At 52.5% G+C, this 22392-nt stretch overlaps 4 protein-coding genes and 2 pseudogenes across 6 annotated transcripts, besides 2 other annotated features; 3 read left to right on the top strand and 3 right to left on the bottom strand.

Moving 5' to 3' along the window:
• Positions 1 to 199: 199 nt before the first annotated feature.
• Positions 200 to 1990, bottom strand: NCS57_00207300 (uncharacterized protein; the record flags this gene model as incomplete). Its single annotated transcript, XM_053052111.1, has 1 exon — positions 200 to 1990. The coding sequence occupies one exon, from the start codon at positions 1988 to 1990 to the stop codon at positions 200 to 202; it is 1791 nt and encodes a 596-aa protein (XP_052917357.1).
• Positions 1991 to 3679: 1689 nt separating this feature from the next.
• Positions 3680 to 5380, top strand: NCS57_00207200 (AA-permease domain-containing protein; the record flags this gene model as incomplete). The annotated part of the gene is made up of 2 exons (XM_053052110.1): positions 3680 to 3837; positions 3892 to 5380. 2 exons carry the CDS (start codon positions 3680 to 3682, stop codon positions 5378 to 5380), a joined length of 1647 nt encoding a protein of 548 aa, XP_052917356.1.
• A 555-nt stretch (positions 5381 to 5935) lies between these two features.
• NCS57_00207100 (M20-dimer domain-containing protein) lies at positions 5936 to 7226 on the top strand (the record flags this gene model as incomplete). Its single annotated transcript, XM_053052109.1, has 2 exons — positions 5936 to 6992; positions 7039 to 7226. The coding sequence occupies exons 1-2, from the start codon at positions 5954 to 5956 to the stop codon at positions 7224 to 7226; spliced, it is 1227 nt and encodes a 408-aa protein (XP_052917355.1). The 5' UTR covers positions 5936 to 5953.
• Positions 7227 to 7331: 105 nt separating this feature from the next.
• NCS57_00207000 (Methylthioribose-1-phosphate isomerase) lies at positions 7332 to 8537 on the bottom strand (the record flags this gene model as incomplete). The annotated part of the gene is made up of 1 exon (XM_053052108.1): positions 7332 to 8537. The coding sequence occupies exon 1, from the start codon at positions 8496 to 8498 to the stop codon at positions 7332 to 7334; it is 1167 nt and encodes a 388-aa protein (XP_052917354.1). The 5' UTR covers positions 8499 to 8537.
• A 265-nt stretch (positions 8538 to 8802) lies between these two features.
• On the top strand, positions 8803 to 13534 carry NCS57_00206900 (annotated as a pseudogene). The gene is made up of 3 exons: positions 8803 to 8893; positions 8971 to 11777; positions 11822 to 13534.
• Positions 8803 to 13534: a sequence feature.
• Positions 13535 to 19327: 5793 nt separating this feature from the next.
• NCS57_00206800 lies at positions 19328 to 19835 on the bottom strand (annotated as a pseudogene). The gene is made up of 2 exons: positions 19540 to 19835; positions 19328 to 19493 (listed from the first exon to the last, which is right to left on the bottom strand).
• Positions 19328 to 19835: a sequence feature.
• Positions 19836 to 22392: the final 2557 nt, after the last annotated feature.

Here is a 22392-nt window from a genome sequence, read left to right as displayed (position 1 = left end):
GCCAAGACTGAGAGAGATATCTCCAGGGGTCATGTCCGCTATCACACCATGGGCTGGCCTTTGCCGTATGATCCATGGAACTGGTTACTTATCAGTTATCTACGGGTTCTAACCATTTGGTAACATAAAAGAACTCATGATACAGAGCACGCCGATAGGTTTTGACACGATTTGTCAATTATCGAGTGGCAGTTCTATCTTAAGCAAGTGCACTCACAAGCCACGATGGCATCTCAGCATCATAACGACCACAGCAAGCTGCTTCCACACAGCCAGCCAAGCTCCCAAAGTACATGCCCCTTCCCGTCAGTCCTGGCCCATAGTGAGCATACTTTCCAGAGTTTGTCATGATGGTCTTTGCAGCCGGTGGTATCGCTGGCTCGGTGATCATGCACCAGCATGTATCAGTAAGGATCTGCACTCCAAATCGTTCCAGCTCGTCTATTAGGCCTGCTTGGCCGGCAAGACCGTATGTTGCGCGACTGCAGGTTACGATCATGGCAACGCTCGCCGACTTCTCCCTACCTCGGCACAGAGTTGCTAGCTTTCGTATCTCGGAGAGGGAAAAGTGCGGGTTTCCAAGAGATACCAGGTCAATAGGCTGATGTCTCGGGGCGCTATTCAACTTTTCCCAGCACGCCATCAGTTCCGTAAAGTTGACTTCGACGGACGTGAAATCAGGGGTGACCACAGCCTCGAGTGTGGTAGCTTCTGGCGTCACCCCAACGATGTGAAACATCGGTGCACTGGAAACTGTAGCAAAAGCAGCCCCGAATGCCTTTAAATCGTCCTTGGAAAGATCAAAAGACTCGAGTCCCACAACCACTGGGATCTGGCTCGTTGATAAGGACCCCACGTAGTAGCCAAGCAAGGGTGGAAACGAATCGTCGACCGCTTTACTGAACTCGAACCCCGAGATCTTGATACAGACCGAGGCTAGTCGGTTGGCATCGATATGAGGGCCTCCTTTAGGTGCTCTCCCCGTCAAGGCGATGGATATGTCGAGAAAGTCGGGATACTTCATGGTCCTTGCCCCAAGCACGCTGTTGGCATACACAACGGCATTTGACTCTGCCCACGCCACCTGGTCACCTAACTTGGGAGCGGTTTCGAGCTGGTATGGTGCGCAGGTAAAGGTCGGACGTGCTCCCATATCCGTATAGGCCTTCCCAAGCCTATCAGCGGCTTCACCAAACGTCGTATCGATACCCAAGGCACGCCATCGTTTTTGATCGACTGAGATGGAGTTGAGGGACGTGGGGACTCGGACCTCACCTCCCCAGTCCCTGAGTCTCTCTGCCAGAGCCAGAGTCGCAGGACCAGTATAAACACACCCGTCGACATGGACTTGTGTCACATCCATCAACTCGGTAGCGCCGAGTACATGGGCCATACGCAGTACTATGCGAATTGCCACACGTGATGCCTCTCCATAGTCGCCCTTGAGGAATGCCTCATCAAGGCTGGAAAGTTTGACACCCTCCAAAGTAGGCGTGGTTCCAAGATCTAGAGCATCCTCTTCGACATCATTCGAAGAGCATGCTAGTTGTCTTGGCAGCTCCTTGGTAGAAACATGACCACCGTCAACGTAGATATCGCGACCATTGAACTTTAAAAGCTCCCGAAAGTCCTCCTTTTTCAAGACCAAAACTGGAATTGATTTTTGAAAGACTTCTTCCGAAATCATAACCCCCAAAGTGAGGATATCCTCGCGTCGTTCAAAAATCATCGCCTCGGGTGCCTTTCCGTTAAGCAGAAGCTCCAGCACAATGCCGCTGCCAGTACAGGAGCCTCGGCCTCCTGGAATAGCGAGGATCGAGTTTTGAAGACGTTGCCCGCTCAAGGGATGGTGGCGGTCGATGATCTCGCTCTTGTGCGGGTCGACACCTCCCCAGAAGCTGAGTTCGAGGTTGCTGGCGAGGAGCCTTCCTGTGGCCTTGCCCTGGACGTAGGCGGTTCCGGAAAATGTGAACTCGTCTAGAGACCCCATTGCGTCGTATTTGATTTCAAATCGTCAAAGATTGGGACAAGTTTGCGCGCAGGGCCTATGGTCGGACGGAAGATTACAGAGCCGTTCCTGATATCAACGTTAGCTCTCTTGTGTTGCGTAGTCAGTCAGGAAAAAGAGACTCACTGCAATATCAAGGAGTGTGTCACGAGTTAAAGCGACTCCAATAGTGTCACTATTTCGAACTAGATCGTCCAGAAAACCGTCTTCTGATACCGGTGCAGTTATGTATACTCAAACCAAGCGCCCTCTATCTACAGAGGGGTAAGGGAACCGAGTCAAAGTGGAGCAGAAAAAGGGCTGAAAGATGGCACAACGATACAAAGCACACTGGTCTCTTTTCAAACCCAACAAGCTGTTTGTGATTTGCAAGATATGATCGAGAAAATCCCAGTCATTGACAATTCTAAAAACGGGAAATGCCAAAGTATATAGACTTGGGCGCCACGTGACATCTCCGGATAACACATCCTCTGGAACCGGCAGGCGATTCCGGTAACTGTCAAGAGATTCCGGTTGGCGCCAAGCTCAACTGCCGTATTCTGTGTCTTGGCCGCAGATTCATCAAGAACTCTGCCTTTCCAAGTTTCAATTAGGTTGCAGACACCAGCTGTTAGTTTTCATAGTCTGAACAGTTGGATAATGAGGCTAACATCATTACCGATTTGGGTGATGAGTTGATACTCCATGTGAGACAGCACCGATCTTGAAAAGATATTGCTCTCCGGTCTCGTGAGACGTTCCAAGGCTTGTCGAGTTGATAAATACAGAACTTGAGATAATGTAGCCTGGGCACTCGTAGGGATAGGTGGCCTCGGAGCCCTGGGCCAAGCTTTCTCAGCTGCCCGTGACCACGTGGATCTGCATCGTCCTTTGTAAGAACCTTGCGCTACTCGCAGCAAACAATCATCACAAGGTTAATCAACCTCGGCCTCGGGTCAAACTCGCTGTCTTGATAGTTCGTCGGTGCCGCAACCCGACCCTTCAGCTCAAATAGCCGGCTACCACCATCCGCCACAACCAGGAGTTCCTCCCCCGTAGCATCCGAGGTGTGAGATAAGAATGACCCTTGCCCATCGTGCGGTGAACCCAGGCCGGTCTTTGTCACCCCGCATTACGCCCTGCCACTACTCCAAGGGGAAACGGTAAGCGATCCCGGGATTACCTGGTCAAAGGAGACTGCAACTATCTCGACCCACGTGGCTCCACATTGGCAGCTGGCCGAGGATATCAGAAGGGGAGATGCCAATCAGCGCTATGGCCGTACATCCTTTATCTTGGTTGCCTTTTCCATATCTGTTAGGAGCGTAGCTCGTATAAGTCCGGGTGGACCTCCCGACATCATGGGGTCGCTCCCGACATGACGGGATGGCGTCCCGACGCTTCTTTGGAATCTGGGGTAGAGCAACAGTTCACGTCAATCAGCCTCAGCGGTCCACATGGTGAGAGCAGGCATGTCAGAATGCGAGGTGAGTTCCAACACCCTGGTTTGACTCGAGTCATAACCAATGGAACCCCAAAAAGGACAACATGATGTTATCTATAAATACTGCGACGTTGCACCGCTGGATGAGATGGAACACACTCAGCTTTGTCTTTGCAAGGGCTTGAGCAGCGGTTTTCAAGTTATTCAAGTCATTCTTCCGGAATTCGGCCAGCACTCATCAAGTCATGGAGAAGGACATTGAAACAAAGGGACAGGGGGATGTCCCCCAGGATGTCAACTTCCGAGCCATCGCCGAAGGAACTTCTGATCTCGTCTACCAACATGATCAACTTGAACGTGGACTCAAGAGTCGACATATTCAGTTCCTCGCTCTTGGTGGAGCGTAAGTACCCCTGAACAACCTATGCCAAGAAACATGTTTAACTTGAATTTATAGTATCGGAACTGGTCTTTTTGTTGGTTCTGGTGTAACCCTTTCCATCGTCGGACCCCTGCCTCTCTTCTTTGGCTACATCGTCATGATGCTCATTGTATGGAACATCATGAACAACCTAGCAGAGATGGCCACCCTCCTACCCGTCAAAGGTGTCACGGTCCCGTACTTTATCGATCGCTTCGTCTGCCCGAGCTTGGGCTTCGCTGCTGGTTGGAACTACTGGATGGCTTATGCGTTGCTCATCGGCGCCGAGGCCTCAGCTGTGGCCATCCTCTTTGACTATTGGAATACGAACGTCCATTCTGCTGTCTGGCTGACCATCTACCTTGTCGTCATTCTCGGCCTCAACATTATTGCCGTTTCCTTCTTTGGAGAAACCGAGTTTTGGTTTGCCAGTATCAAGCTCATCACCATTGTCGGTCTGATTCTTACTGGTCTGGTCATTATGCTTGGCGGAGCCCCCAACGGTGACCGGATTGGCTTTAGATACTGGAACAACCCTGGTGCTGTCAAGACGTACTTGGTCCACAGCAACAAGAACACGGGTCGCTTCCTGGCTTTCTGGACGGGCATCATCCGAGCCGGTTTCGCCTACATCACCTCACCCGAACTGATCGCCGTGGCCGCAGGTGAAACCATTGCACCTCGTCGAAACATTCCCAAGGCAGCAGGCCGCTTCGTCTATCGTCTTGCAATCTTCTACGGCCTGGGATCGCTGATGATCGGCATCATCACCCCGTCCAACGATCCCAACCTTCTCAACCCAGAGTCCAACGCAAACTCATCCCCCTGGGTCATCGGAATCCAAAACGCCGGCATTGGAGTTTTGAACCACATCATTAACGCTGCCATCTTGACCTCGGCCTGGTCTGCTGGAAATGCCCTGCTATACGCAGGAAGTCGTGTTCTGTACAGTCTCGCGGTCAACGGCCAAGCCCCTCGTTTCCTCAGGCACACCAACAGAAGGGGTGTTCCTTGGGTTGCCATCCTGTGCACCTGGTCCATCGGTATTCTAAGCTTCTTGAATGTCAACAACAGCGGTGCCAAGGTGTTTACTTGGTTCATGAACCTTACAACCATCAGCGGCTTCATTGCTTGGATTCTCATCATGATCACATTTATCCGTTTCCGCAAGGCGCTAGAGGTCCAAGGCCTTATGCACACGCTGCCTTACAAGACAAACCTGCAGCCATATGCAACATATTTCATGTTGGTCCTACTCATCCTTCTCACCCTTACCAACGGATTCCAAGTCTTCTTCCCTGGCAACTTTAACGCATCTGACTTCCTTGCTGCATACATCACTCTGCCCATCTTCCTTGCTCTGTACATTGGTCACAAGATATATAGCAGGTCTTGGCGGTTTGCCTATCCGGTGGAGGAGGTGGATGTCGTCACCGGCGTCAAGGAGATGGAAGAACTGGCAGCCTTGGATGAACGCCCAGTGCCCAAGAATCTCTGGCAAAAGATTTGGTTCTGGATTGCTTAAGGTGGCTGTTGAAGACTTGTCTTGATTGTGTTGGAGGTAGAATTTAGTATCGCTACTTAACTTGATGTGTTTACTCTACCGTTCAAAGCATTTTCGTTGTCAATTGTAACTAGCACTATGTGAAAGAACGGCAGAGCTATGGGATTAGTAGTATTCGCTGTCCCATGCATATTGCTATTGAATTCATCGTGTCATCGGATTGGCCGAACAGCATCTCTAACGCCAAGTGCTTGGTTTGCTTATTAAAGCCGACTTTAAGCGCCTATAGCTTCGTCTTACTCATAAATTAAGCAACAAACCAGCAATCAGCATCAACAGCTTCAGATCAATGCCTTATCATCAATTGCCAAGAGTACCCCCACACAATGTAGACACCTCGAGATTATCTAGATTATCTATCAGGGTGCGCGGGTAATGAGGATCGTCCCGACATCGGGACCGGGCCACTTGCGTCATTCGGTAAAGCTAGGCCGAGCTCCGCTGTAGCTCCCGTCTAGGTAGGTACTGAAACCCAACCTCGCAGTTTAACCCTCGAATTATCTCTCAATCACAACACCACGACACGTTTTCAAGATGCGCGTCACTTCGCTCGTCGGTGTCCTCGCCTCGGCATCTCTCGCGCTCTGCTCTGGCCAGCAGCAGCCCCTCGGCGCATCCACCCAAGCTCCCCTCTCGAGCGATGCCCCCACGTACCGATCGGAGCTTCTGAGCTTGCACAAGTCCCTGATTGAGATCTCGTCCATTTCTGGGACTGAACACGATGTCGGCGTGTGGCTCGAGTCTTATCTAGCTGGAAAGGGCTACTCCACGACGCGCCAAAAGATCCGCCCTTTTGAAAACACACCTCCTGGCAAGGATCGGTTCAACGTGCTGGCATGGCGACCGAGCGACAACTTTGATCCCAAGGTGGCTATAAGCAGCCACATTGACGTCGTCCCGCCTCATATCCCGTACGGAATCGAAGAGGGCGAGATTACAAAGGAGACGAGAATCTCTGGTCGAGGAAGTGTCGACGCCAAGGGCAGCGTCGCGGCACAGATCACCGCTGTTGAGGAGCTATTCAAGGCGGGCAAGGTTGATGCCAGCAAGCTGCTCCTCCTCTTTGTCGTCGGCGAGGAAAAGACCGGCGACGGCATGCGAGGTTTCAGCGATGCTCTCGCCAGCAAGGAGCTTCCCTACAACCTCGACGCCGTCATCTTTGGAGAACCAACCGAGAACAAGCTCGCCTGTGGACACAAGGGCGCTCTATTCTGTGATGTCATCACCAAGGGCTTCCCAGGACACAGTGGCTACCCATGGCTCGGCAAGTCAGCCAACGAGCTCATGATCCGTGCCTTTGCCAAGATCCTCGATACGGACCTCGGTACCAGTGAATTGTTTGGAAACACGACTGTCAACATTGGTAGCTTCCACGGAGGAGTGGCAGCCAATGTTATTCCTGAGCAGGCTGTTGTTGGACTTGGTGTACGAGTCGCCAGTGGAGAGCAGGAAGACGGACATCAGATCGTCCATGACAAGATTCAGGCCATCTTTGACGAGATCGACAAGGATGCCTTTACCTTTGACTGCAGCCACGGATACGGTCCCGTCAAGGCCAACTGTGATGTCGAGGGTACGTCTCCTACACCACTCATCCAACAATTACTGACACTCCCCAGATTTCGAGACCATCGTCGTCAACTACGGAACCGACATCCCCAATCTCAAGGGCGATCAAACGAGGTATTTGTATGGCCCAGGAAACATTCTGGTGGCACATGGCGCGCAAGAAAACGTGACCGTTGCTGATCTTGAGACGGCTGTAGAGGATTTCCAAAAGCTGATCCTCCATGCGTTGAAGCAATAAACCGTCTGCCCAAAGGAACCCAATTCCACCCGCTCTAGTCTATGTTGGATATGATGCCTCCGTTCTATATACTCAAAGAAAAGTCATGTCATGAATAAGTGGTGTTTAAGCACCAGTGATCTTGGCCCAGCGCTCTGGCAGGATCTGGCTAAAGTCAAACTTGCCATCGGGTCCCTTCTCAATAGCGCCCTTCTCAGTGACCACGGCGTCGATAAACTCGGCGGGAGTAACATCAAAAGCAGGGTTCCACACGTTGATCCTCTGGTCGGCGGTAGCCACCCGCACCTTGGAGCTCTCGTCCACGCTACCATCAGGCTTGATCACAGCTCCGGTGACCTGCGTGAGCTCCTCCTTCTTTCTCTCCTCGATCTTGATGCCATCGCCCGTCTCCGTCTCAAGATCAATGCTGGTCGTGGGTGCCGCGACGATGAACTTGACTCCGTGGTGCTTGGCCAGAACAGCCAGTTGGTATGTGCCAATCTTGTTGGCGGTGTCGCCGTTGCGCACAACTCGGTCGGCTCCAACAATAACGGCAGCAATGTTCTTCTCTTGCTTTCGGGTACGGAAAAGAGATGCAGCCATGGAGTCGGTGATCAGGGTGCTGGGAATACCTTCAAAGACCAGCTCAAAGGCGGTAAGTCGACTTCCTTGGTTGTAGGGACGAGTCTCGGTGCAGAAGGCGTGCTGGAGGAGCTTCTTGGCTTGAAGCGTTCGGATAATTCCGAGAGCAGTGCCGTGGCCGGAGGTGGCGAGCGATCCAGTGTTGCAGTGGGTGAGGACCGAGATCTGCTGTTCGGGGGAAGCGCCGACTTGGGCACGCAGCCACTCGGCACCAAAGTCGCCAATCGACAGGTTGGTCTTGAGGTCCTTCTCAAAGATCTTCTCTGCTTCCTCGATAAATGCAGAAATGACGGCCTCCTTGGTCGCGGTGCTTCCAACTTCCCGTATCCTGGCCTTGAGCTGGTTAATAGCATTGGTCAGGTCCACGGCCGTGGGTCGGCTCTCCTTGAGGTAATCGAGAGCTTCTTCAATCTGGCCGATGGCCTCTTCGGCGGATGAAGCTGTGCAGCTTCCATTGTGAAGCTCTACTGCAAGACCCAGAGCAGCGACAATGGCGATGGCCGGGGCGCCACGAACTCGCATAGTATAAATGCTGTCGAATGCCTCAGTCCTGTTAGAGACCTCATCGTAGTGGAATTCGTGGGGGAGGCGGAGTTGGTCGAGAACTTCGAGCTTGCCGCGGGTGTACTTGACAGCCTGAAGAGTAGACATTTTGGAACTTCTCTGCAAGAAATATCGATCTGAGAGAAAAAGTTCAAGATGAATTGATGTTGGAGTTGCTCAACGCGTTGAGACCCAATGCTTGAATTGTTGCCCCTCCAAGAATTCTGCCGCCACCCCGCCAGGAACCTTTAGTGGCGTCATGAAAATCAGCCAATGATGGAGCATCATTATCTCACCGCCCTGAACCCGGAGAAACCCACTTCCGGCGCATGGCGGTGAGCTCACTGCCCGAACGGGAAACAGGGGTCTCGTGGAGCTGTTCGGGACAGGTTAGCGATTCAACACTGACGATCCATCCCAAGATACGTGGACGAAGAACAATGACAAGAGCGGAACCGAGCTGTTTGCCATGGAACAGCCATTCTCGACGTCAAAAGTGACTGGTGCGACTTGAACTTTCTAATCCCCACTGAATCATCCCCTGCCCTCAGCCTCAGCTAACATGACGTCTTGTCGCAAGTCGAGTACTTCGATCCTCACGATGTCTACAAGCTCCTCGCCCCTGGGCTAGTTCCCCGACTTCCTCTATACAATCTCAACTGGCAATCGCATGCCGGACCTTTGCGGTCCATTGATAGCCTCCACGTTGAGCTCGTTCAGGGAGGCATCGACCCCGCATCAGCAACAACGCCGCATCCCCTTCGACGCTCAGGCAGCACGATCGATGATGGCTTCCAGACGCAGACTTTCGGTGGTCGCTCGGCCTCCACTGAGCAAGGAGATACTGCATCAATACCCTCGAGGACTATTGGCAGCCAGCGACGACACCAGATTCCCGGCCTACGCCGCACGCCCTATCTCAAGGTGCTCCTCGTGAGATGCGACGATAACGATTCTTACAAGAGTTCTGTCCGATCAGAAGTCAGAGAGTGGATCAAGACACATACACCGTCTTCAAGCAACTCTAAGAAAAGCAGCAAGCAGGAGAAGCACGATGCCTTCGAATGGCTTATCGTGCATGTGGTCATTCCCAACACCGTTGCCGCGACACAACCAAGGACCAGCGGTCGATCGGAGGGAGCTGCGGAAAAGGCGACCTCACGATGGCGCACCGGTTCGACTCCTCTCCTAGAAAAGATGCGAGCAGACTTTAGCACCCCAAAGACCCCTTTCGATCGAGTTGCGCAAATCAGGATCGGCATCAACGACCTCCCATACGACCAGCTACCAAGAGTTGTCCCAGCTGTACCAACAGGGTACTCAGAGAACGAGCACGATGCCGAAAATGCCTGGAATGAGTTGATTGGAAAGTTCAAGACTCTCATCTTGATGTCATTTGACATGCGAGTAACTCAGTATGAGGAGGACATTAAAGAAAAGGATGGACAGCGAAGTCTTCCGGGATGGAACTTTTGCACCTTTTTCATTCTCAAAGAAGGTTTAGCAAGAGGCTTTGAAAGTGTCGGTCTCGTTGAGGACGCATTGGTCGGATACGATGAACTCAGCGTTGGGCTTGACTCTGTCATCCACGAGCAAGCTGATCAAGGGTCTCCCGAGCGACATGGCGGTGCCATGCTCAACTACACAGAGGAACTGAAGAAGTCTGTAACAGCCGCTCTCGCCAGTGTCAGTGGGAACGTGGAGGACGAGGAAGCCGTTGACCTCCAGTCAAACGAGCCGATCAAGGAACAATTCGACGAGATCCCCATCAGCGCAACGAAAAAGGCCTATCGGGATATGATTCTGGCTAACAACGTTTCCGTCTTTGACTTCCGGTGCTACATATTTGCTCGACAGATGGCTCTGCTGTTGCGACTCGGCAATGCTTGGTCATCCCGGGAGGAGTTGCTGGCCAAGCTCAAGGAGCAGCAAGACTCTGTCCTGCATGGTGTTGCGCCTCTTGCACCTCCACCTAAACAGACCGAGGAGGCGGAGAACTTGTCTATGCTGGCCGAGATTTGTCGGAGAACTCTACAGTTCATCCCAGCAGTGTCTCAGGTTATGCGTCGAGATATCCTTACTGCCCTAACGACAGATGAGGCAGATGACAAGGACAGTCTTCTCACGAATCCTCATCTGTCCGAAGTCATGGACAACATTGTCGCTTCGTTCGCCTTTTCCGTTGCGCAGCAGATCCTCGCCCAGACATCGTCAAAGGCTCTTCCGATTCCCCCATCAACACTCGCCCCTCCGGAGAGTCTCGAGCAGAAAGCATCTATCCCTGAACCCAAGACGATGATGCATCCTGCACGAACTTCCTCCCTCCATGTTCAGACAGGTCCGCAACTTTCACAACCTTTGCCAAGTCCTGGCATATTCCCTGGGCCCGGCATGCCGAAAACCAACAATGACAAGGATGCCCATTTTCTCAAGGCTGGCCTCGAGGACTTGGCTGCTAGGCGCGCCGAGCTTTACATGCTATCCAGGAGCATCCTCGATGGTCTAGGTAAAAAGCGCGGTTGGAGTGACGGTTGGGACGAGGCGCCCATCATTGCAGAAGCAGAGGCCGACTTTGAAGACATCAGTCTTGATGACAAGGCTCCTGCTTCTGATGGAGCTACCTCTGAGGCATCTGGACCCGAAGATGCCGACCCTTTGACAGTTGGTGTTGACAGCCACCTACTCCAAACCGCGCTGGACAACTCGGATAACTTCTACCGACTCTACGAGATACTCACAGACAAGGCGCTCCGACATTACACAGTAGCGAACCATGATCACGCTGTGCAAGCCAACATGGCAGATCTTGCTGTGCTCAAGTTCTTCCTCAAAGAATACGCCGCCGCTGCCTCCTACTTTTACCGAGCGACACCATTCTTTGGTGAAAGCGGATGGAGCTCACTCGAGCTATCCATGCTTGTCATGTACTTGCACTGTCTTCGCGAAATGAAGTCACAGGACGACTACGTGCGTGTCGCCCTCAAGCTTCTTACCAAGTCGTGTGCGGCCGAGAAGGAGAGACTTGAACAACGTTCAAAGAGAGTTTCGACTCTTGGAAAGCCTGATCCTGCAGATGCGACCTCGATGAAGGGCATTGTGGGCAATCTGTTTGACCTTGCTTCGTCTTTGTCTTCTCAAGTCAAGGTGCATCTGTCAAACTTTTTCACGGATATCGAACTAGCAGGTGCCCCAGAGTATTTTGAGGATGAAGACAAGTGCTGTCTCACAATCAACCTCTGGAGTCTACTACCTGACGAGATCAAGCTGGATGCCGTGGCTGTCCGAGTGTCGTCAAGCGAGAATGGGCCTGCCAAGGAACTAAGGTTCTCAAGAAAGGAGGACACTGTGCTGAACCCGGGCATGAACAGTATCAAAGTGGACTGCACTGTGAGTTTATCTGGACGTTTTCAAGACGAAGCTAATAGGACCAGTCTGTTATCCCCGGAAAGTACAAGGTCGACCATCTCGGGCTCTCCTCAAGCAACCTCTTCCTTCACTTCGAACGCGACATCAACCATTCGCCACCATCAACGACTAATATCTTCAAACATCCCGATGTCGTGCTCTTCCACCGGTCTGGCGCGCTGGACGTCCAGCTTTCCGCAACCAAGCATACTGCTCTAGACAAGAACAACACCATGGACCTCGTCCTTGATCCGGGTTGGAACACTCTGAAGAATTGCGAGATACGGGTGAAGCCGGCAACAGGAGGTCTCCGTCTATTGACGATTGAAGCCAAGGTGGTCGGATCAACGGTCGAATTTGCAAAGAAGCCCGAGTCAGGTGGTGTCTTCTTCTTTGACGAGGTTGCCGCCGAGACTCCATTTACTCTACGATTCCCGTACTCGGTCGAGCAAGATATTGGCGACGTATCTGCCAAGGTCGATGTGTGGTATACTCTTGAGTCCGGCGAAAAGTACCACTTTGCCAAGTCGATGGTGGTTCCCATCTCTTTGGCATTGGGCGTCAATGTCCAAGATGTGTTCAAGCATGAAGCACTTTATTCACGCTTCAACGTCTCTACAGCGAGCCACAGCCCGTTGCGGCTACACAAGAGCGAACTGATCCCATCAGACCTGTTTGAGTCAGAATTTGGAGTTCCGCCCGCTGGCACAACCATGATCTTCTCTAAACAACCAGCCACTCTCTTATACCGGATAAAGAGAAAGGCTGGCGCCAGACCGGGAAAGCGAGCTGCAAAGGTCATGTACCTCAAACTCTACTACACTGTGCTTCAGACCGAGATTGAGCAGGTGATTGTGGGATCCATACTCGAGACTCTTGACAAGACTCCGCTCAAGCCATTTGCGAGGGCCATCACGACAGCGGTTGTCAAGGAGACAAAGGCGCTACAGACGCAAGACCTGGAGAGAGCAGCTTTGCTAAGGGCAGTGTCTACCCACTTCTTGGCCGATGTACCATGGGAAAAGTCGTTTGCTGGCATTGGAAAGGTACCAGGGTCACAAGAGGATGCCTCTGAGAGTATTACAGCTCTGCTCAAAGGTTGGCAAAAGTCTCACCCTAAAGTATTGATCCCTACAGAACAGCCAGAGGATCCTTGCACCATCCTCATCCCAGTCGAGATCCCTTCACTTCCTATCCTACACACAGCCGATATCCAGCTTCAGACGCCAGTGACCGAACTCCTAGACCAGCAGCCTGGAGCAATTCCGACCGTGGCAGTCAACCAGATGCTCCCTGCGACGCTTCTCCTCAGGTGGACACAAGTATGGGACACGGACCTACAACACACCAGGGACATTGAGTACAGCTATGAGGTGGTTGCACCAGGCGACACTTGGCTCCTCGGAGGCCGTCGCAAGGGCCACTTTGTCATCCCCGGGTCATCCAGCGAACCTCTATCGTCGACGGCCGAAACGGAAGCCAAGATCCCGCTCATCATGATCCCCTTGCGCGAAGGCTGGCTGCCGTACCCCAGTGTGGAGATCCGTGAGGTCAAGGAGGTGCAGGACAACCAGCCGCAGGGGTGCGAGGTGGACTTGCGGAACCTAGGCGAGTCAGTGCGTGCTGTCGGCGAGAGGAAGGCCGTGACTGTGAGCCTGGATGCGAGCGGCCCTGGTGGGGGGCCGTTGGTGTTGGAGAGTGAGGGCTTTGGGAGGGAAGGGGGGAGGATCGTGGCGTAGATGGCTGATAGCATGTCCGAATATACAAGGATCCCAAATGTTTATTCCTTGAATGGTTAACAAGGCCTCGTCGAGCGCCGGACTCAAAACAAACATTTGTTCAAATTCACTACAGCCGTCATGTCTATTCTCTGCCATTCGAGCTATGGAGCCACAACATCCACAAGAATCACAACTCCCAAGCAAACCAAGATGCGTTCGGCTTGGTCTAACAACAATCGTGCCCGCAGGGTAGGCGCGTGGCTCATACCACTGACAAGAGGGCCAACGCTGAGAGGAGTGGCGATTCGAATGGGTCACCGAAGAGCTTCTGCGAGAAGAGGCTTCTCATCGTGTCTGGAAACAAGGTCTGGACGGTACTGTCTGGAGTCTGGCGGGAGACGCCAAAGAGGTTGGTTAGGAACACGGTCTGCTCCTCCGAGAAGCGAAACGGGACGCCGCAGTCGGTTTCGCTGGCGAGCTCGAGCATGTTCTTGAGGGTATTGGTAATAACGCTTATGTGTTTTAGGTAGCTGTTGAGTGTTTCTTCCTGTATGCTTATCAGGGGGCTCGTTAGCTGCGTGTCGTCGCTTCTCCGGTTGAGTATGATGGTCAAGGGGTAGGGATGCAGCGGTTCCGAAGATGGAGTATGCTACATAGTCTATCAGGGGATCAGCAATCTCAGGCATATGGCAAACACAAACATACCTCGGTAAGATAACCTTAGTCTGAGATCATGTCCGTCAGGCAGAGAAATAGCTGGATCATCGACTGATCATGCTATCCGAGCTCGATCCGAGGACACCATAGTACCGCGCGCAGTTGGGTTTTCTCCGCTGGACCCAGGTGAAGGGTGCCGGAGAGTTGTCGTAAACCGGCTGGCCATCCGCAGATCTGTAGGTATGTCAGTACCACGATCGAATCAAAGATTGTCTGATATCGTCGTTCGGTCAGCATAGCCTTGAAAGTCAACATTGATATGGGATCAAAACACCAAGGGATCGTTGTTAAGGCACAAGGGCGATGGAAAGGCAGCAAAGAAGACGAAAGAATGGGGAAACGTACCACGTCGCTATCCATATTAAAAAATATATTGGAAGAAAGTATTTCCAAGAAGTGGAAGATAAACTGGAGGGACCATAAAATAAGGAAACGAAAACCAGATCTGGCCGGGCTCACTATTCACTGTGGAAGCGATGCTAACGATGATGATGTATGAGAAGAAAAGAGATGGACACTCTAAGATCTGGTGAGTCCATCGTCCAAATAGGGAGGCTCGGCATCCATGGCACACTACGGCTTCCGCCTGTTCCTTCCCATAACTGCGAGAGCGAACTTACACACAGCAGAACGCTCCTTTCAAGGACTGCGCCTTCCGCCCTAACTTCAACATCAACACCAACTTTCCGTCGAGATACCCGCCCGCTTTCCCCATCTCGACAAGCTCTTGGCCCTCATGGGCAGGTAGGTAGGTACCTGGCTTTCCAGGGGGAAAGTGACCAAAAAGGAGCTCGACTTCGCCTGCAAGGACCTCCCTGTCCCGGCCCTCCTCCTCCTCCTCCGTCGCCGTCGGCTGATGAATCTCCCGGAGAATCGAAGTAGAGGCGAAATCCAAAAAGCCAAGGGGGGGGCAGGCACAACCGTCTAAGAAGACGGAGGCGACGACAAGGTTAGACGGCGACGGGGGCGAGTCGGGGGGGGGGCTGGGCCTCCGGAGAGGTGGGGTTGTGCCTGTGCTGTGCGCTGTCTCTTGAGAAAACCACCAAAAGATGAAACACGACTCTTTGATATGAGAACCATTACTGGGAGGCATCATCATCTGTTGGGAAGCATCCAGAATGGTTCCATGTGATTAATGGATCTTGGTTGGCGAACGACGGCTCGCCAGTAACACTTAGCCAAGAAGTCAACTCCGCGCAAGTGTTTGCTGTGATACGAAGGACACCTCTTCTCTGATCGTTTTTCCTCAGGAAATGGTCAAGTAATTACCTCTTGGCAGAAGCCCAGATCTGGAGGAGCTCGGATCTCTAGCCATCAAAAGTAAGTGATTTTGCGAAAGCACTAACCAGTGAAAGCAAAGCGATCTTGGATGAACCAAGACCTGGTCTTCCCTGAGCAAGACCAACGATGTCTTGCAAGCGTAATGCAGAGGTCTTTGAGTGCTCTGCGATCTGGAGGAGATTAGCTATAGCGGCTACCCTGGCTGGGTCTTTTCACACTGTCCAGTCAAGGTCCAGTTTCGTACTGCATACTATGTTAGACGGTGAGGAATCTCGGAGGCATAGCAGATGCAAACATACCTGGGTCGAACAGGCTTGGGAGCCCAAGAAACCAGCAGCCAAGGAAGAGGACAGGGCGCAGGCGAAAAGGAAAGGCCCAAGAGGGCGAGGGCGGCGAGGAGATCAGAGGCGGGCGCGGAGTCGGCGGCGGCGGCGGCGGCGAGGGGGCACCGGGGGGGAGGGAACAGCGGAAGAGGAGGTCGGCCAGGGGTCAGGGCCGGCCGGCTGGGCGTCGGGGCAGTCTTTGAGCAGCTGCGCCTGCTCTTCTTCGGTCATTGTTCCTCCTGGGAGGCCTGGCTCCCCAGGGAGAGCCAGATACCTCTCCAGGAGGGCGAGAAGTTTGTCGAGGTTGGGGAGGGGGGCAACGTCCTGCATCTCGAAAATGGTGTTGATTTGAAGTTTAGGAATGGGAGAGGAGAAATTTTCGAGAGATAAATAGAGAAAAGGAGCGCTGTGCGTCACGAAGGGAACTGCCGTTAATCAGTGCTGAGCACTGTCAAATCACTGACACAAAGCTGAACCAATGACGCAATCAGCGAAACTGAGGCTCGACCTTGAATCTGTGAAACTTAAGACCCTGTCAGTTATTGTGAAGGAAAGCATCTGTGATTCGTGCCTTCGTGTGTTATGCTACTAGCTCGCAGCGATCTCGAGTGCAATTCAGCTCTGGTTTTGGTGTCGCTTCGTTTCCTAGGTTGTCGATAGTTTCTCCATCTCACTTGATGCATATTGTGAATTGTTTGTACTTCTTTCCCTTGGATGTCTAAGTACATCAAGATAGCCAGCTCTGCGCTAGAATCGTTTGCTGAGACGTCAAACCACCCAGGACACGGCTACCGAAGAATCCTTTGGTAGGCAGCAAGGGAAAAAAGGGACGCAAGTAATCGAATTACCTGTGGTCATCAGATAGTTGTATGCACTGCGTAGTAATCCAAACTACACTCTGCAAATTACAAGCGCAACTGGTGATTAATGTCAAGAGGTAGGAATCAAGGGTTCCAGGGTAACTACTTAAGGTCAGAGCTTCAGTGTATTCACGACAGTCCTGCGCGCTTCAAATGCTGGCATTGAAGTGAAAGTTACCCGGCGCAGTATCCCAGTTAGCTAGGTACTCGTGTTAATTTGTTGAAATGCAGTCTCAAGTGGGAAGACTCTAGTGCTTGAGGTCACAGAGGAACAAAGTCGACGCAGTGATGAACATTACAATGATATGGGGGAAATGAGTGTGTGCAGCAGGAGCATACAAAGTCAGAATCACAGCAAAACAGCAAATGATCGCTGTCTCACCCATACCCTCGCAGCATACATCTACATCATGAGAATGAAGGATCTGTGAATTGATGAGCAGCGAGATAATGCAATAGATGAGATACGTTGATCGGAGAGAGCAGCCACAAGAGGAAAGCGGTGAGGCGGCAGAATTGGTCAGCTTGGGGTAGACCCACTGTTCTCTATTGTTGGGTATGGCGCGGGTAGTGTGGCGGTGCTTAGCCTCAACGGTCGCCGAATCCGGAAAGTCGCAAAAACACCAAGGCGAATATCTCGACCAACTCTACAGCAAAAAGAATGCCACAACACCAAAAGAATTGAATGGGAAACACGTGCCCGGTATCGGAATCGAACCGATGATCTTCGCATTACGAGTGCGACGCCTTACCACTTGGCCAACAGGGCCGGGGAAGCTTCTCCAATCGTTGCAGGGTGTTGAGCTAACTTTGCATATTTGGCCCACCCTTGGCGTTCCTCTGGCATGGATGTGTGGAGCAGGGCTTGCTTACACAGGTCGATTGGGCCTGTCGGGCCCTGCAAAAGTCTATCCCAAACTCTCATTGCTATGAAGCCCATGATGGCAAAGGGAGACAAGTTTTGTCAGACTTCCAGGCGAAGACAGTGACACCATTCAAAGTTCAGTGTATACTAATCATCCAGGTTGAAGTTCGGATGGTTTACAACTTTAAATTGATGTTTAAGAGAACGTAAAAACTCCCGCCTCTCATATCCTTTTTGCTTGCCTCCTTAGACATCTCAATGCTTCTACCCTGAACCCAAACATGATGCCTCAGCTTTTATCCCCAATAATTCTTGCTCAAACCGAACGAAAACAATCTCTCTTGACTGGCCAAATTCGCTGATTTCTCATTAACTTTAGACTTTGGGGCCATCACCAGTAGAGATAACCGAAGGGAGATTGGATATTTCGCGTCGCTGTGCTGCTTCTTCTAAGATATGGTTGGCAATATACCAAGAATTACCTGCAAGTCCAACCGTGGTACTCACACGCGACCACGACAGCCGCAAGACCCTGAACAGCACTACATGGTACATCAGCCTGGACATAGTAGGCCCGAGGGTTATCGCCGACATGATATGTGACCAGTCCCCTTTTTCTAACCGAGAGAGCAGAGTCCAAAGGCAGCCGATGAGGTGGAGACTGATAAATAACGCCAGTGGAGGAGGCAGTACTGGATGGTGTCCTGGGTGATTGATTCTGGAGGAGGCGGTGAAGGTAGGCCGGAGTGGTAGTCTATGAGTATGGAAGAGATTATCATGACGGGTGGAGGAAGACCGAAGAATGATGAGACCCGTGGTTGATGCCGAGTTTGAAGACGTGGATTGATAGTTGTTGAAGATAAGGAGTTGTGATGAAGGTCTTGGGAGAGGCATTAAGGCTTCAAGTTATTGCATGAGTATATCAAGAAGACCTCGAATTAACCACATTCCAAACCTTGAACGTTCCTGACCACTACCTTCAAAGCTTCAAAGACATCACACTCTGGTACAGACATCACCATCACGCATCCGATATGTTTGAACCCTGTCAATTCTGATACTAGAGCAACTAATCTAGACACTCAAGCTTCTTCTGGTATCAATCTGGCAGACACCTGGAACTGTAGGGACATTCACGCTCTTAAAATCCGATCCTCTTTTTTTTCTTTTACGAACCTCACTCCGTGCCGTCAGGCAGTATGTCAGTAGGAACCCAACCAACCCGCCCCCCCTTTCTACGGGAGCTACAATACACCGACATCCATAGCAACACCGTGATAGAATAAAAGCCACATCAGACCTAGCCAAAGTGTTCCCGGCTTCGGGCAATGTCAACTCAGAACGCCGCCTGTGCGCATCAGGGTCCAATGACCAGGTGCGGCACCATGCTGGGTGCACCATGCTAGGTGGGATGCTGCATGCAAAACCAATAACCAAAACAAAGCTCCAGTGCGCTCCCTCCGTGCGCATGATCGATCCATCGTGAGGGATCTACTCCCAGGGTTCATAAATGCGTTAATGTACAGTCAAATGCAATAATACTGAGCTCAGCCCTAATAGGCGAGATGTTGAAACGAAGTAGCAGCGCTGTCGAGGCGCGGGTATCATGCCCTTCCTTGCAGGGCCCCAAAGTTCGAATCCAAGGTATACTGTTGTAGTTTCTAGAGGGTCGGGGTAGACTTGCGAGTCTCGCTATTCGAATCGGTGTTGTTGGCATCCTGAGTTGCCGGTATGGTTTGGCGGTAGCTGGCGAACAGCATCTCTTTCACTTCTTGCGGCTACTCGAGGCCGTAATCTTGCTGGTGCTCATGAGGTCGCCGATATACTTTTGCAGGAACTTATTGTTGTTATCGAGTTTGTCGTGCTCCTCGCGTACGGCCTCGATACGGTTGAAAATCGTGAGCAGCGAATCCTGCAACGCCTTGGCGTGTCTAGAACGGTCAGTGCAATGCCCAACAAGATATCCATCCGACTCACCTCTTCATCTCGTCCCGGGCCTCCTTGCCCATCCTATCCAGGTCCTCGCTTGTTCGTCTGGGACTCATTGCCCGTACATCATCTGGACCAAAGTCGGGTTCCAGAGGGCCGACTGCTGAGCTATCACGAGGGACTACCAGGGGTCCGCTGCTTTTCCGAGTGGGCAGACCAGGTCGTACAGGGATGGGCTGGTGAATGACAGGCTCGTTGTTATCCGAGGGGCTTGTTGAAGCTGACGAGTCGGATCGTGCAATCGGATGGGCCTGCTCTGAAGCAGTAGGCTGGAGCTCGGTTTCCTCTGCCATGACAGTATATATAAATCCAAGTATGTTTCGGGCCGATGATCGAGTCGGTGAATCGCAAATGTCGTCACTTGTCGCACAGGCTGACCAGGCTATTGCCACATCCACAGAGTAGAGACAATGAGACAGGTGACTCGATTGAGGCGCGACAGTTAGAGGCGAGGCGAGACTCGAAGAAAGAGATATCGGTGAGGAAAGTCGGAGGAGGGATCGCGTGGACTTTGTCGTCGAGAAGAGAGAGAGCTGGCGAGAGGGGTAGAGGTCGAGTGCCAATGGTTCCACGTGGTTCAAGGGTCTCGATCTCGTAGCGGGCGGTTCTAGAGGGAGGCCAGCGATTCTAGATCCACCCAACTCGTGCGATGAGGCTGGTATATTGTTCTAGAGTGCCTCTGGAAGGGCGGAGACGCGGAGAGACCGAGAGGGGACTAGCCGCAATGGAATTCGGAGATGCTCTGGAATCGGTCGCGAAGGGAAAGGTGGCTTGCAGAAGGGACGCGGCAGCGACTTTTTCGTCTTGTCGGGAGTATTGGTGGCTGAAAAAAGAGCTGTATCCAGAAGAGTGGTTGTGGTTGAGAATGTGTCTCTGGGGCTGGAATTGAAATGGATGGCTCTGCTGGCGGTGGGCGGCGGTCAAGAGGTGGAAGAAAGCAGCCCCAACTAAGTAAGTGCTAGCTTGCTTGCTAAGTCGAGGCAGGTGGTACGTTTGATGGAGCGGAGCGGCGGCGACTGCAGTGAATTACAGTGGAGGTGGTGTCGACCCTGCAGGAAGCGAAGCGCGAAGCGTCAGTGGATGGGATGGATTGACGAAGCGAGAGACGAGAGCGACCAAGTTCTGGACGTGAGCTGCAGGAAAGAATAAAAAGCAAACAAGATGACAGCACGAGCAGCGTCACATTCAAGGATATGTAGGTATGCAGCTGGAGATGGAGGGGGGAGGGGAGGGGAGGGGAGGGGACTAACGGTAGCAATAGCAGCGGGAGATATAATAATAACGGGGAGTAAACAAGTCAAGAAGCGATGGAAAAAAGGGGGAAGAAGTCAAAATGAATAAAAGAAAGTGACGAAGACGGCAGAAGTGTTTGGTGAGACCAACCCCAATGACAGCAGTGGCAACAAGTTGAAGAAGCCGGCAAGTTCCTAGTCGGCGCAAACGACCAAGGCGATGGCAATGCAATGACAATGGGAGGCAAAAAAAACCACGGTTGCAGGCACGGCAGGAGGACACTTCTTTTTCAGTGGCAGGTGGTGGCAGGAAGAAGAAACCCGGCCAGAGTAGAAAGGGAAGAGGATGGACGGGGGGGAGGCCAAAGGGGAAAAGACGAACGAACGAACGAACGAAATGGGGATGGGGATGGGGATGGGGATGGGAATGTAAAGTGGATTTCTCGTGAATTGATAATTTCACCGTCCTCTCTTCCTTCTCTGATGAGAGAGAGCCCCTAGAACAGACAGAGAAGTCGGAGAGGCGAGACCCTGGGAAAAAAGACTGAACGGGCCTGGCACCGCTTCAAGACGGGCGAATCTCGTTGGTCCCCGAAGAGGAAAGTGACGACAGAGCGAGGAGTCATGGGACTTGGGATCGGCACCCCTCGGTACATTTGGAGCTCTCCCTGGACAGGTATCGCCGCAGCTGTGTGTGGGGGGACGAGTACCTGTCAGGCTGCCTACTTCTGGGTACTCTTGCCTGAGCTCTGGCGTCTATCACAGTGCAGAAAAGGTACGTACCGGGCAACAACATGACAGTGGCACGAACTCAACTCGCCTGAGCGCTAGCGCCCACGCGACTCGGCTGCCCTCTCCAAAAAAGGCGCGCCGGTACGTACTTTTTCACAGACGGCCATCCTCCGCGCCTGAATTACTGACCTCACGATGCATTCATCGGTATTGAGATTTTCGCTGCTAGACGGCACTAGGCGACGCGTTAGGTGTCAACAGACGAAGAAAAAAACCTCAGAGTTTCTCGCTTGGTTGCACAGACTGCAACGGCTCGACACCCTGCCAGAGCAAACATCCCAAGGACCTCGCTAACCCGGCCAAGACGTCGAGAGAACCACAGGGAAAACATCCCGAGCCTCAGAAGCCCCAGGCCAAGCCTCCCGTGAGAAGCCTGCAAATTTGGCGATCAGCGTCTGTGACGCAATTGCTGGCCCTTGCAGTCCACAGCGTTGGGGTCGGTTGAGGCCTGCTCCAGTCACCCTGGGCACCCGTACCCGCCATGTACCCCCTTGGGCGTCGAGGCGCTGAGCGCCTGTGAGTGGCTCAGCCTCGAGGGGGCTCGGGGCGGGACGTGAGGCTTCTAGCGGCAGGTACCCTTCTGACGGGTAGGGGCCTCCCACTGCGCCGGCTTTTGCCTGGTACCTCGCGGTACGGGGCCCTTGGTGGAGCCGCTGTCATCGACCAAGCCACCATCTCTCATGCTCCATCCACTTGATGGAAAGGCATCTTTGACCAATGATTCCATTCTCTTCCCTTTTCTCTGCGCCAGATCGTCGGCCGAGTCCTAGACTTCACCCTGTCATTACCGCAGTCAATCGTCCCGTCTTTGGTCGTC

Source organism: Fusarium keratoplasticum, chromosome 2 (assembly GCF_025433545.1).
Source record: "Fusarium keratoplasticum isolate Fu6.1 chromosome 2, whole genome shotgun sequence".
NCBI classification, from domain to species: domain Eukaryota; kingdom Fungi; phylum Ascomycota; class Sordariomycetes; order Hypocreales; family Nectriaceae; genus Fusarium; species Fusarium keratoplasticum.
The sequence above is the reverse complement of the archived record's forward strand: the minus strand, read 5'-3'. Positions and strand labels throughout refer to the sequence as shown.